The 13391-nt window shown below is 34.6% G+C and overlaps 1 protein-coding gene across 6 annotated transcripts in view; it reads right to left on the bottom strand.

Annotated features, from left to right (window-relative positions):
• Marf1 (meiosis regulator and mRNA stability factor 1-like protein) overlaps positions 1 to 13391 on the bottom strand; it is an 818555-nt gene that overhangs the window by 608654 nt on the left and 196510 nt on the right. For all 6 annotated transcript variants that reach the window (XM_067150043.2, XM_067150047.2, XM_067150048.2 and 3 more), the window contains exon 6: positions 9315 to 9484. In XM_067150043.2, the coding sequence (XP_067006144.2) occupies positions 9315 to 9484 (170 nt within the window). The remainder of the gene's footprint in view (positions 1 to 9314; positions 9485 to 13391) is intronic.

Raw genomic sequence — 13391 nt, 5'->3', positions numbered from 1 at the left:
TATTTGTTATGGGATGTATATGGTTATTGTTGTAAGTAAACAGTGCATATTCTTTTTTATTTTTAGTGATTCTGGTTAGCTTGGTTTTAGGTTGGTTTTTGACTTTATTGATGATCCGGTTTATCATTTCTCTTTTATATCCGTTTTGTTTTGCTATTTCATGGATTGTGTTTAGTTCTTTATTTAGATTTTCCTTTGAAAGTGGAATGTTGTATGCTCTATGAATCATACTATAGTATGCAGCTCTTTTATGGGCATGTGGGTGGGTGGAGTCTATCTTTATTGTATTTGATGTGTGGGTAGGTTTTCTATATATATTGTATGTTAAGTGGTTGTTATGTCTGGTTATGGATATGTCTAAGTAATTTATGGTATTGTTGTGTTCAGTGTCCATGGTAAATTTAATGTGGGGATCTATTCTATTTAGTTGTTCTAGGATTATGTTTTCATTAGTATGTCTATTGTCCATGATTATAAATGCATCATCGACAAACCTGCACCAATAGATGATATTTTCTATTTTTTTAATTTCTTGGTGTTCTAAGTAATCCATATATATATCAGCTATTATGCCTGATATTGGTGATCCCATGGGTAATCCTTTTTGTTGATAGATAGTGTCATGGAACTTGAAATAATTGTTATTGATAGCGAATTGTAAAAGTTTAATAAATTCATCTATTTCCAATTTGCTTAGCTTACTGTGGTTATAAAGGTTGGATTCTATGATAGTGATAGTTTTTTGTGTGGGTATATTGGGATACATGTTTGTTATATCATATGTTGCTAGCTTGTAGAAGTGTTCTATTCTTATATTCTTAGTAATGTTGCAGAAATCTATTGAGTTTTTTATGGTTTTGTTTGCTTGAAAAACGTAATGTTTTTTAAGGAATTTTTGTATGTATTTGGATAATTTATAAATAGGGCTTGGTCTATAATTTATTATGGGTCTTATAGGAATGTTGTTTTTATGGATCTTAGGATAAGCTTTAGCTGTAGGTATCCCTGGATTCATGGTGGTTAATTTTGCAGTTACCTGTTCGTTCAAAAGAAAATTGGTGTTTTTTAGGAGAATTTTTAAGTTTTTCTGGATACTGTTAGTAGGATCTTTAGTCTTGATTTGAAAAGTTTCATCTTGAAAGCAGGTTTTTGTTTTTGTTATATATTCCTCTTTATCCATAATAACTGTAGTGTTTCCTTTATCTGCCTTTGTTACTATTAGGTTATTTTGCTGGATTTTATTTTTGAGTACCTTAATTTGTGTTTGGTTTGTGATATCTTGATTCTGAGGTTTTTGAGTGATCTTATCAACATATTGTGGTAGTGTTTTTTTAATTTCATATCTAATTTCATTTTGTTTTTCTTGGGGTATTTTGTTTAGAGCATCTTCTGTTTCAGTAATAATAGTGGCTATGTTTTCAAATACTGAATTGTTTTTCCAGTTATGTTTTGGTCCTTTGCTCAGTATAGTTGTTTCTTTTTCATTGAATGTTGTGTTAGTTAGGTTTTGGAGTGGGGGATGGAAAATATGTTGGTTGTTATCAGTAGAAACAGTAATATGTTGTCTATACTGTGTATGGTTGGTTTGGTTTAGTGATGCCTTGAGTGCGTTAAGTTTCTTGTTTAAGGTATTCTGCTTCTGTATGGCTATGTTTTCTATCTTTTCGTTAGTTATTTGTTGGAAGTTGCTCCAGTATGTGTGTGGTAGCTCATGTGAGGCTTTAAGGTGTGCTTCATACATTTGTATGTTGAGGTGTTGTTTTTTCCTATACATGAATTTAATTTCTTCTTTAAGCCATATTCGATTGGTTTTGTTTTGGGTATTTTGGGTTTGATATGTGCTTCTATGTTTATTATTATATTTCCTAAGAAATTTAGGAGTTAGATTATTAAGTAGGCATTGTTTCAAGAAAGTGATGTTTTTGACAATATTTGTGATCTTAATCTTCAGATTTTGGTATCTGTGTGCCATTTTTCTTGCCTGGTTGGCTTTTCTACTGTTATTTATAAGTTTCATTTCCGTATTGATGGATATTACTTTACAGAAAAACAATATATATACAAATCTCCACCTTATCAATACAAATTTATTTCACATTAAGCAGGTAAATATAGTCAAATAGTCAAGACTAGTTTCGACCCCTAGGGGGTCATCCTCAGTTGACATGCATTAAAAATTGTATTGTTCATAAAAACATCACATATAGTGGTAAAAGTTTAGACTAATTTAGACTGATCATTAATGTTGGTATGTCTAATGCATGACTAGTGTGCATCGTTCATGAAGACACATATCACCTTACTGCTACTACCATCCAATTTTTAGGTTATATAATATGGAACACACATATGTTTGTGTAACTCAACAGTGGCAAGTTCAACTATATACACAATTGGCTATTGATTAGTCACATGAAAGTACAGAACACTGGCTTGAACATTTCTGATTGAGGTATCAATGCAACACCTTACTTGCATACATCCTAGAAGCTAAATTCAGTTTGTAAGGCCCATTACTTCTGATTGAAACTTAGTATGAAGTTAAAATTTGAATAAAAATATTTGCTAATGTAGACATTAAAATGTTGTTAAAATGGGCATATAGTCAAAAACAGTGGTATGTATGCCACACATGTCTAGTTAAAAATATATTACATTGATGTTGTTTATGTGCGGTACAACATGTACACTGATTTGGAATAAATGAGGTTTGTATATATAGTGTTCCAACAAAATGGATCCGTAAAAAATATTATATGTAAAGACAATTGCTATTATAATGATCCGCTGCAGATCAGGTAATGCTATTTATTTATCTGGAGATATTTACCTGCTTAATGTGAAATAAATTTGTATTGATAAGGTGGAGATTTGTATATATATTGTTTTTCTGTAAAGTAATATCCATCAATACGGAAATGAAACTTATAAATAACAGTGATACCACTTAGTCGAGCAGCTCTTCTTTCTCTCAATTCTTCCCAACCCAAACATTGCAACATTTTTGTAACGCTACTCTTTTGTCGGAAATCACCCAGAACAAATCGAGCTGCTTTTCTTTGGATTTTTTCCAGTTCTTGAATCAGGTAATCCTGGTGAGGGTCCCATACACTGGAACCATACTCTAGTTGGGGTCTTACCAGAGACTTATATGCACTCTCCTTTACATCCTTACTACAACCCCTAAACACCCTCATAACCATGTGCAGAGATCGGTACCCTTTATTTACAATCCCATTTATGTGATTACCCCAGTGAAGATCTTTCCTTATATTGACACCTAGATACTTACAATGATCCCCAAAAGGAACTTTCACCCCATCAACGCAGTAATTAAAACTGAGAGGACTTTTCCTATTTGTGAAACTCACAACCTGACTTTTAGCCCCGTTTATCAACATACCATTGCCTGCTGTCCATCTCACAATATTTTCGAGGTCACGTTGCAGTTGCTCACAATCTTGTAACTTATTTATCACTCTATAGAGAATAACATCATCCGCAAAAAGCCTTACCTCCAATTCCACTCCTTTACTCATATCATTTATATATATAAGAAAACATAAAGGTCTGATAACACTGCCCTGAGGAACTCCCCTCTCAACTATTACAGGGTCAGACAAAGCTTCACCTACTCTAACTCTCTGAGATCTATTTTCTAGAAATATAGCAACCCATTCAGTCACTCTTTTGTCTAGTCCAATTGCACTCATTTTTGCCAGTAGTCTCCCATGATCCACCCTATCAAATGCTTTAGACATGTCAATCGCAATACAGTCTATTTGACCTCCAGAATCCAAGATATCTGCTATATCTTGCTGGAATCCTACAAGTTGAGCTTCAGTGGAATAACCTTTCCTAAAACCGAATTGCCTTCTATCGAACCAGTTATTAATTTCACAAACATGTCTAATATAATCAGAAAGAATGCCTTCCCAAAGCTTACATACAATGCATGTCAAACTTACTGGCCTGTAATTTTCAGCTTTATGTCTATCACCCTTTCCTTTATACACAGGAGCTACTATAGCAACTCTCCATTCATCTGGTATAGCTCCTTCGGTCAAACAATAATCAAATAAGTACTTCAGATATGGTACTATATCCCAACCCATTGTCTTTAGTATATCCCCAGAAATCTGATCAATTCCAGCCGCTTTTCTAGTTTTCAACTTTTGTATCTTATTGTAAATGTCATTGTTATTGTATGTAAATTTTATTACTTCTTTGGCCTTGGTCTCTTCCTCTATCTCGACATTATCCTTGTAACCAACAATCTTTACATACTGCTGACTGAATACTTCTGCCTTTTGAAGATCCTCACATACACACTCCCCTTGTTCATTAATTATTCCTGGAATGTCCTTCTTGGAACCTGTTTCTGCCTTAAAAAACCTATACATACCCTTCCATTTTTCACTAAAATTTGTATGACTGCCAATTATGCTTGCCATCATGTTATCCTTAGCTGCCTTCTTTGCTAGATTCAATTTTCTAGTAAGTTCCTTCAATTTCTCCTTACTTCCACAGCCATTTCTAACTATTTCTTTCCAGTCTGCACCTCCTTCTTAGTCTTTATTTCTCTATTATAATAAGGTGGGTCTTTACCATTCCTTACCACCCTTAAAGGTACAAACCTGTTTTCGCATTCCTCAACAATTTCTTTAAACCCATCCCAGAGTCTGTTTACATTTTTATTTACCGTTTTCCACCGATCATAGTTACTTTTTAGAAACTGCCTCATACCTGCTTTATCAGCCATATGGTACTGCCTAACAGTCCTACTTTTAAGACCTTCCTTTCTATCACATTTATTTTTAACTACCACAAAAACAGCTTCATGATCACTAATACCATCTATTACTTCAGTTTCCCTATAGAGGTCATCTGGTTTTATCAGCACCACATCCAAAATATTTTTCCCTCTGGTTGGTTCCATCACTTTCTGAATCAGCTGTCCTTCCCATATTAACTTATTTGCCATTTGTTGGTCATGCTTCCTGTCGTTCGCATTTCCTTCCCAACTGACATCTGGCAAATTCAGATCTCCCGCTACAATCACATTTCTTTCCATGTCGTTTCCCACATAGCTGACTATCCTATCAAATAATTCCGAATCCGCATCAGTGCTACCCTTTCCCGATCTGTACACTCCAAATATATCAAGTTGCCTATTATCTTTAGAAATGAGCCTTACACCTAGAATTTCATGTGTCTCATCTTTAACTTTTTCGTAGCTTACAAATTCTTCTTTCACCAGAATGAAAACTCCCCCTCCCACCTTTCCTATCCTATCTCTACGATACACACTCCAGTGCCGTGAGAAAATTTCTGCATCCATTATATCATTTCTCAGCCATGATTCAACTCCTATTACAATATCTGGTAAATATATATCTATTAAATTACTTAATTCTATTCCTTTCTTTACAATACTTCTACAGTTCAACACTAACAATTTTATGTCATCCCTACTTGATTTCCAGTTCCCTGTTCCCTTATCACCGCTCCCTAGGCCATCCCGTTTCCCTGAATGTACCTCCCTATTACCCTTCCAAACAAATTTCCTAACATATACGTACCACTGTGGTTTAAATGAAGGCCATCCGAGCGCAGATCCCTATCTCCTACCCACCCATTAGGATCTAGAAATTTCACTCCCAGTTTCCCACATACCCACTCCATAGTCTCATTTAAATCCCCAATCACCCTCCAGTCAGTATCCCTCCTACACAGTATTCCACTAATAACAATCTCAGCTTTCTTATTATTGTCAATAATAAAAGCCAGAATAAATAACAAACTTGATTTCCAAATTGACCCAGACCAGTTTGATTTCAGGAAAGGGATGGGAACAAGAGAAGCAATTTTGGCTCTAAGAACAATATTAGAAAAAAGAATGCAGATTAACTGAAACACATATATAGCATTTGTAGGTACTGAAAAGGCTTTTGATAATGTAAATTGGGACCAACTCTTCAAAATTATTAAATCTTCAGGATTAGACTGGAACTTTATGAAGATCATACCACAATAGTAGACATCAAAGGAAGCAGCCAAGAAGTAAAAATCAGGAAGGGAGTAAGACAGTGTTGTCCACTATCACCGTACCTCTTTAATGTTATCATCGAAAAAGCTATAAATAAGTTGAAGATGAACAGAAAAGGAATTATAATAAATGGACAACAAATCCAGTGTATTCAGTTTGCAGATGATATAGCAGTGGTTGCAGACTCAGAAAAGGAATTATCCAAGATGCTGAACATACCGTCATCAAATTTAGTAGATTTATACTTAAACATTAACGTGAAGAACACAAAAATATTAGTTGTAAGTACACATCCCGAGCTAAATCATACGAACATCAGGCTTGCTCACAAAGTAGTGGAACAAGTCACCAGTTTTCTTTACCTCAGAAGTCAAATCACGAATGATAACCGTTGCAGCAAAGAGCTATGAAGAAGAATAGCGCTTGCCAAACAAGCATTCATAGGATTTAAACTTCATGGATCTGATCTGTATTGAATTGTTTTTTTGCTAGTTGCTTTACGTCGCGCCGAAACAGATAGGTCTTATGGCGAAGGTGGGACAGGGAAGGGCTGGGAGTGGGAAGGAAACGGCCGTGGCCTTAATTAAGGTACAGCCCCAGCATTTGCGTGGTGTGAAAATGGGAAACCACGGAAAACCATTTTCAGGGCTGCCGACAGTGGGGTGTATTGAATTGTAATCACAATAATAATTATTAAATTAATGATGTAATGGTCCACCTTTCAATACTATAACATGCAATATTAATGTAATTCAAAATACTGTATTACAACATTAATTTAATAATTATTATTGTGAAACAAGCATTCAGCAACAAAAGAAATCTTTTGACCAATATACATCTAGATATTGAGATTAGGAAAAGTTTTGTGATGTCATTTGTGTGGAGCGTACTCTTATAAAGATGTGAATAATGGACAATTCAAGAACAGGATAGTAAACAGCTTGAAGCGTTTGAGATGTGGGTCTGGAGGTGAATGCTAAAAATCAGGTGGACTGAAAAAACAACCAACGAAAGTACCCCACAAGAAGTACAAAAGAAGAAACAGCTGATAACAATACATAGAAGAAAAGCTAAAATCATTGGTCACAAAGTCCATCATAATACCTTTCTAACCTATCTACTAGAAGGAAATATCTTAGGAAAGAAGGGACGAGGTTGACCTAGGATGCAATTCCTTTCAAGTAGTGATGCAAAACGCTGGATGTAATTCCTACTGTGAGATGAAACAACAAGCTGAAGACAGAAGACAATGGTTGAATCAACAGGGCATTTGCCTGTAGACATTGACGAAATGTTTAATCACTTAAAATATGCATTTTTGTTATAAATATAGTAAAAAAATGTATGTCTATTATGCAGATAAATACAGTATATCTCACGCCACTCAGTTATTGAATGTGAAAAAAATCAACCATACCATTCACTTTTATGTTGAGAAACACTAAAAGATAAAATAATCAGAATTTTTCCAACGCTGTAAATCAAAAGTTAGTACAACTGGAAGGTTCAGAAAACTGAATTCAGTTACAAAAGCAATGCATTAGTTACATAAAATATTATAATCAAACTTATTTCAATTAAGATCTTAGTTTTCTAATACTCTTCATTCTGTAAATATCTCAATAGTGTAATGCGTCATGAACAATTACTGAAGTTTTAAATATTACATAAAAAATGTATTCAGTAAATAACGTCAATATGAGGAAGTGAAGGAAGTTCTTTGCAAAACATGATGTCTAATAGTTTATCTAATTTCACAGGCCATAAACTCAAAATAATACTACAAGTTATAACTCCACAAACCAGAATTTGATAATTGATAACTTTCTATTTAAAAAAAACTGTTAAGATGTTCATGAAATACCCACATAATAATAAAATACTACAATTAAGCAACTGGTTGAAATGTACCGTTCATCCATTTCCAATCAGGGGTCATATGAATGAAGAATATATCGAACTAGAAACTTTTCAGATTACTTTTTGGAGCTAGAGGGGAAATTTGAAAATTCACCCACTTAAAAAAATACAGTCATGATCAATAACTGCCCCAAAGAATCATCCGTAATACTATGCAATCACTAATATAATCCTTCAAACTAAGAAAAATTCTTAGTCAATAGCATTACAGTACTATTATTCTCCTTTGAAATATTTACTCCCCTGAACTCATTCTTCTTGTCACTTGACTGTTCTTCTGAAATGACCACTGGGCAGTCTAGTGATCTTTGGTTATGGTCAGGTTTTTTCTTTACCACTACCATAAAATTATATTAAAATTATACTACCATCCTGTTCCACTGGTGTAGGTTACTCACAAGAAAAAAATCTCATAATGGTCAATCCATTGATGTTTGTAGTACAACTCATTTTAAATATGAGTTAATAAGAAATACAAATAAACTTCTCATGAAAATGAAATATAAAAATTAAAATGAGATGTGTGTATATAAATAAAATAAATAAATAAATAAATTAAATAAAATAAACCATACATATTCTCAAAAGTACGCAGACAACATTCTGTTCATTTGTCACTATTCAACAGCATTATTTCCAAATTTAATGTTAAAAAGAGAAAATATTTATAACTGATATCCACCAAGCCAATGCAACATAATACAAAATGGTTCATAAGCAAACAATTCCTGAAATCTAGCACCTGCAGTATAGAAAGTGACTTACCATGACATGGTATCACTACCAAGAAAGAAGTGAGAGCTTTTAAAAACACTTCAGCTTACCAACACCTAGACTAACTGAACTTCAGATCAAGGAAGCTCAGAAGAAAGAAGAAAAGGAATAAGTAGGTGAGTGGTCATGGAAAATGACAAGAACTCTTTATTATAACTTCACTGACAATTTATTGCAACAAAACATTGGCTTGGGGCCGATGACCTAGATGTTAGTCCTCTTAAAACACCAATTTTACTGATGTAGCAAAACTAGAATATCAAATATAATATATGGAAATTTAAACACTGAAAGGCCATGTCCTTTTAAGATAAATAAATCCAAGAGTAACTGACTGAACATATATCGTAATTCATTTTTTATCACTCCATTCCATGCATACAGTTTTAGTTAATCTAAATTCCAATTACATTGTACTTCTTAGTTAAGTTTTGTAAATTTGGCAACCTTCGTAGTCAAAACAGTAGAAAAAATAAGAAAAGGAAAACAAAAGGAAAAGAACACAGTTTAATGTTGGCATAAGGTTACTTTTATTATGGTGACTTCATACTAATTCTGATAGTCTTACCTGGTAGCAGCATCAACAGATGAAAATCTGATGGTAGCAGAATTCTTGTTGATAGTTCCAACACGACCTCCACAATTATCAGATAGCTGTCTTAGACGTGATTTTAAACGTGCAGGATCCATATCTTCCGGTAAGTTGGAAACCAGTATCTCTGTTGGTTTGCTGCATGACTAAAATTATATGGGATAATATTAGTATCCATTGAATCAGTCAATGTTTAAAGTGAGAGAATGAAAGCCATGGAATAAATACAATCACCTAATTTTTGTTGTTGCTGATGGAATTGAAAGGGAAGATTTTATTCACTCTCCAGAACTAATAACCCCTCAAATAACTACACTGACAAACTTTATAAAATGAGGTTCTCGTCTGGATTTTCAGCCCAAGACAGTACGGGTCCTCCTCTATGTTCTTTCAGAAATGCACTGTGTAACTCAGAACATAAACCATTCATTTCTTCCAATTCCATACTATATTAAAGGGGATGGCTTTTGGTCAGAATGTTTCCTTTAGCCCTTCTTGAACGTATCAAGATCGGTTCAAATATTTCAGGATTGGTACCAAACATGAAGGCAGCAGAGTACTTAATCAGATAAGCACCAAAAAACTTTAAATCTTAATAACTACCTTAAAATCAATAAACAAGATGTGTGTTCTTATTCCCATGCTGAAGAAAGATCAAGATACATCAGAAAATTACTCTGAACTGCAAAATTTGCCTAAGAGTGCCGGGAAGTTCATGGGGGCACACCAGACGTTAGTCATGAAAATGGCTACAAATATCGCTAAAGTTTGTACAAGTCTTGTGTGTGAAAACCTTTTACTGTCATTTCAAATAAAGTTCCAAAACACACACATAATGTATGAAAAGGATATTTAGGTGGTTTTCCAAATAAATGAAAGTATGTCAGAGACAGGAATATCAGTACCATCCACCTTGGAGAGGAAAAAGTACAAATTAGGAAGATGAAGGATCAAGAATCTCAGAATCTCAGATCTCATATTAGCAAACTGTAAGGAATGAAAGACATGGTCACTAGAAGAGGAATGCACAGGTAAAAGTGTCTTTCACCGGACTGGGTCGCTCAGACAGTTGAGGCACAGGCCTTCTGACACCAACTTGGCGGATTCGATCCTGGCTCAGGCCGATGGTATTTGAAGATGCTCAAATACATCAGCCTCATGCCAGTAGATTTACTAGAATGTAAAAACAACTCCTGCACGACAAAACCATGGCACCTCCAAAAACCACCAAAAGCAGTATTATTATTATTATTAAGGTGTTCATCATTTAAATCTTAAACCAAACTGGAGGGAGAGGAGTGAGGTGAAATCCCATTTCCTTGAAGAATAACAGCATTAAGCTAAAAAAGAAGAGTAACAGGTTGAAGATAAAACATCCTTGTCTTTATTGCACCCCATGGTATTACAGAATAGACCATTTTCTTTTACCGCTCTTTGTTTTCTGTAACACCAACATGCACACACAGGTCTTATGGCGATGATGGGATAGGAAAGGGGTAAGACTGGGAAGGATGCAACTGTGGTTTTAGTTAAGGTACAGCCTGGTGTGAAAATGAAAAGCCATTTAAAAAAAAAAAACCTCTGCAGGGTTGCCAACAATGGAGTTCAAACTCACCACCTCCAAGCTCATAGCTACATGACCCACACAACGTAGACAACTAGCTCAGTCAGGACAGACCAAAGGAAGATAAGTCATGAGAGTATAAAGCCAGTGACCATAATAAGCATAAACAATAGCTGATTCAACTTGGAGCATCATGGTCATGAACCTCCTGTTGCATATTGTGAGAAACTAAAAGGATAAATAAATTAATAAAATGCACACTGCTTTTGGTAATTTTTATTGATAACTAATGAAAAAAAAAAGGTAAAAATAAATGACAAGGGGGACTAAAGGGAAATAAAATTTTATTTCATTAGGATTAATGTACAAGTTGAACAATTCACTGAAATGAATTAATGTTATTCTTGGTAATCACATAACTTCACTGCTTTAGAGTACTCTTGTTTCATAGTAAGGCTGTCTTGATGAACCAGACCTGGAATCTTAATCCAAAAATTGCTGATGTAAACCAGTTCATATATTGAGAAAATCCTCAGTTTTCCATATTGTGCATGTTGCAGTGTAAAACAATCTAGTTAAACATTACTGATGACTAGAGACGGGAATTTGCCTATTTTATTCCTCTGTTCAGAAACGTAGGCTTTTGAGATATAAATCCATTTTAGGGTCTTTTTAGTTATATTTTGTTGGTTTTATTGTGCCTATAAATGCCTATTTCAGGGGTTTGTGCCTATTTGAAGTATAACTGCCTATATGATGCCTTTCGACTGTATTTTTAAAAAAACAATTTTCTTCCAGTGCATTATATTGTAGCTAGTGTGCTTGACAGAATTATCTTCCTTTTTCTCAAATCTGTTTACCCCACGAACAAAAATGGGAATTCTCAGAAGTCACCAGAAGTAGTTCTAGGGAAATTTCCATCAGGAGAAACGAGGAACAATTTCACCTCGAAAACCTTCAACCCCTCCAACCTCCTAAGACATATGCGAGAACCAGTCAACGTCGAACTACTGCATGTTGCACAACCCATATGCCCTGCACCTCCCTTTCGATGCGAACTGTTGTACGTGTACGCTTTATGTTCAGAACGTATTGTGATTTATTGTGAGGAGGAAGAAGAACAACAACAACAACAAGAAGTGTGTTTGCTGCAATGCCCAATGAAAAATTGTCGAAGTTCTGCTGGCTGAAGCAGTAGATCACAGGGGATCCCATTTTCGCTACGGATGGAAGGGTAGTCTGTCAGGATTGCTGTAAGGAGGTAAGTCCGTTTGTTCCTTTTACATTTTCTGTGATTGAGAACTATGATCACATTTCATTGTAGCATTTATAGGCCTATTAATTTATGTATTGGGGCAAGTTGTTTTGTTACAATACTGTATTAGTCGTGAACTTTCAATAATTGATATTGCTAAAATGTAAATAATCTTTAAATTACTGAACGAGGAGTTAGAAAGCCGGTGGTCTCTTGTCACAGAATGGATGAAAATGAAATTGGTATTTTGAACTGATATTCATTTCCTGTGAAAATAGAGATATACAACTAAAATGCAATTTTTAGAACACCCTTTAAAAAATCGTGAATTCTATTACACTTCCGCTAAGCCTTCGCGAAATAGAATGCACTGGAAGAAAATTGTTCTTTTTTTAAATACAGTCGAAAGGCATCATATAGGCTATTATACTTCAAATTGGCACAAAAACCTGAAATAGGCATTTATAGACACAATAAAACCAACGAAATATAAATCCGTTTTAGGGTCTTTTTAGCTATAACTCAAAAGCCTACGTTTCTGAACACAGGAATAAAATAGGCACATTCCCATCTCTAGTTATTAAATTATACAGTAAGTAATTTTTCATGCCTATTTTGTTGCCTATTTTACATGTTAGTGCCTAATTAAATGCCTATTTTGGCTAATTTAAGAGCCTATGTGCCTGCCTATTTTAACTGTTTTTAGTGCTTATAATTCTCGTCTCTACTGATGACCATCCAGCAAAATTAGGTTCAGTAACATATTCCGCTAATTTGTATATTGCTGCCAGACTATATTGAAAATATTAATAGGATGCCTAAAGTAACATGTAGGTCACCAAATGGCTCCGAAGGATTAATACACTTAGTACACGAGACATACCTTTGGTATTAAAGGAAAGAAAATAAGTGAGGTCATGGGCAGAATGAATGATAAGCACTTAGTCCTTGGCCCAACATTAAAATTCTCAAGAGCATCTGTCGATTTTTTTTTTTTTTTCTCCAAGTCGCTTTACGTCGCACCATCTGCCGTTTTAGTAATTCTTTATTAATACTACACAAACAGGATACCTTTCATGTTATCAACCTGGTGTATTTGGTGTATTAACATATTAGCAGGATGCGCTACTTAAGGATTTGAGTTCGTACAGCAAATTATTTTGTCCAGCTGCTTGGCCGAATGATAAGTATTCAGTCCTCCAGTTCAGGGAGTCCTGGGTTCTGATACCTGACT

The sequence above is a fragment of the Anabrus simplex genome, chromosome 6 (assembly GCF_040414725.1).
Source record: "Anabrus simplex isolate iqAnaSimp1 chromosome 6, ASM4041472v1, whole genome shotgun sequence".
NCBI lineage: Eukaryota > Metazoa > Arthropoda > Insecta > Orthoptera > Tettigoniidae > Anabrus > Anabrus simplex.
Note: the sequence above shows the minus strand (reverse complement) of the source record. Positions and strands in the feature narration are given on the sequence as shown.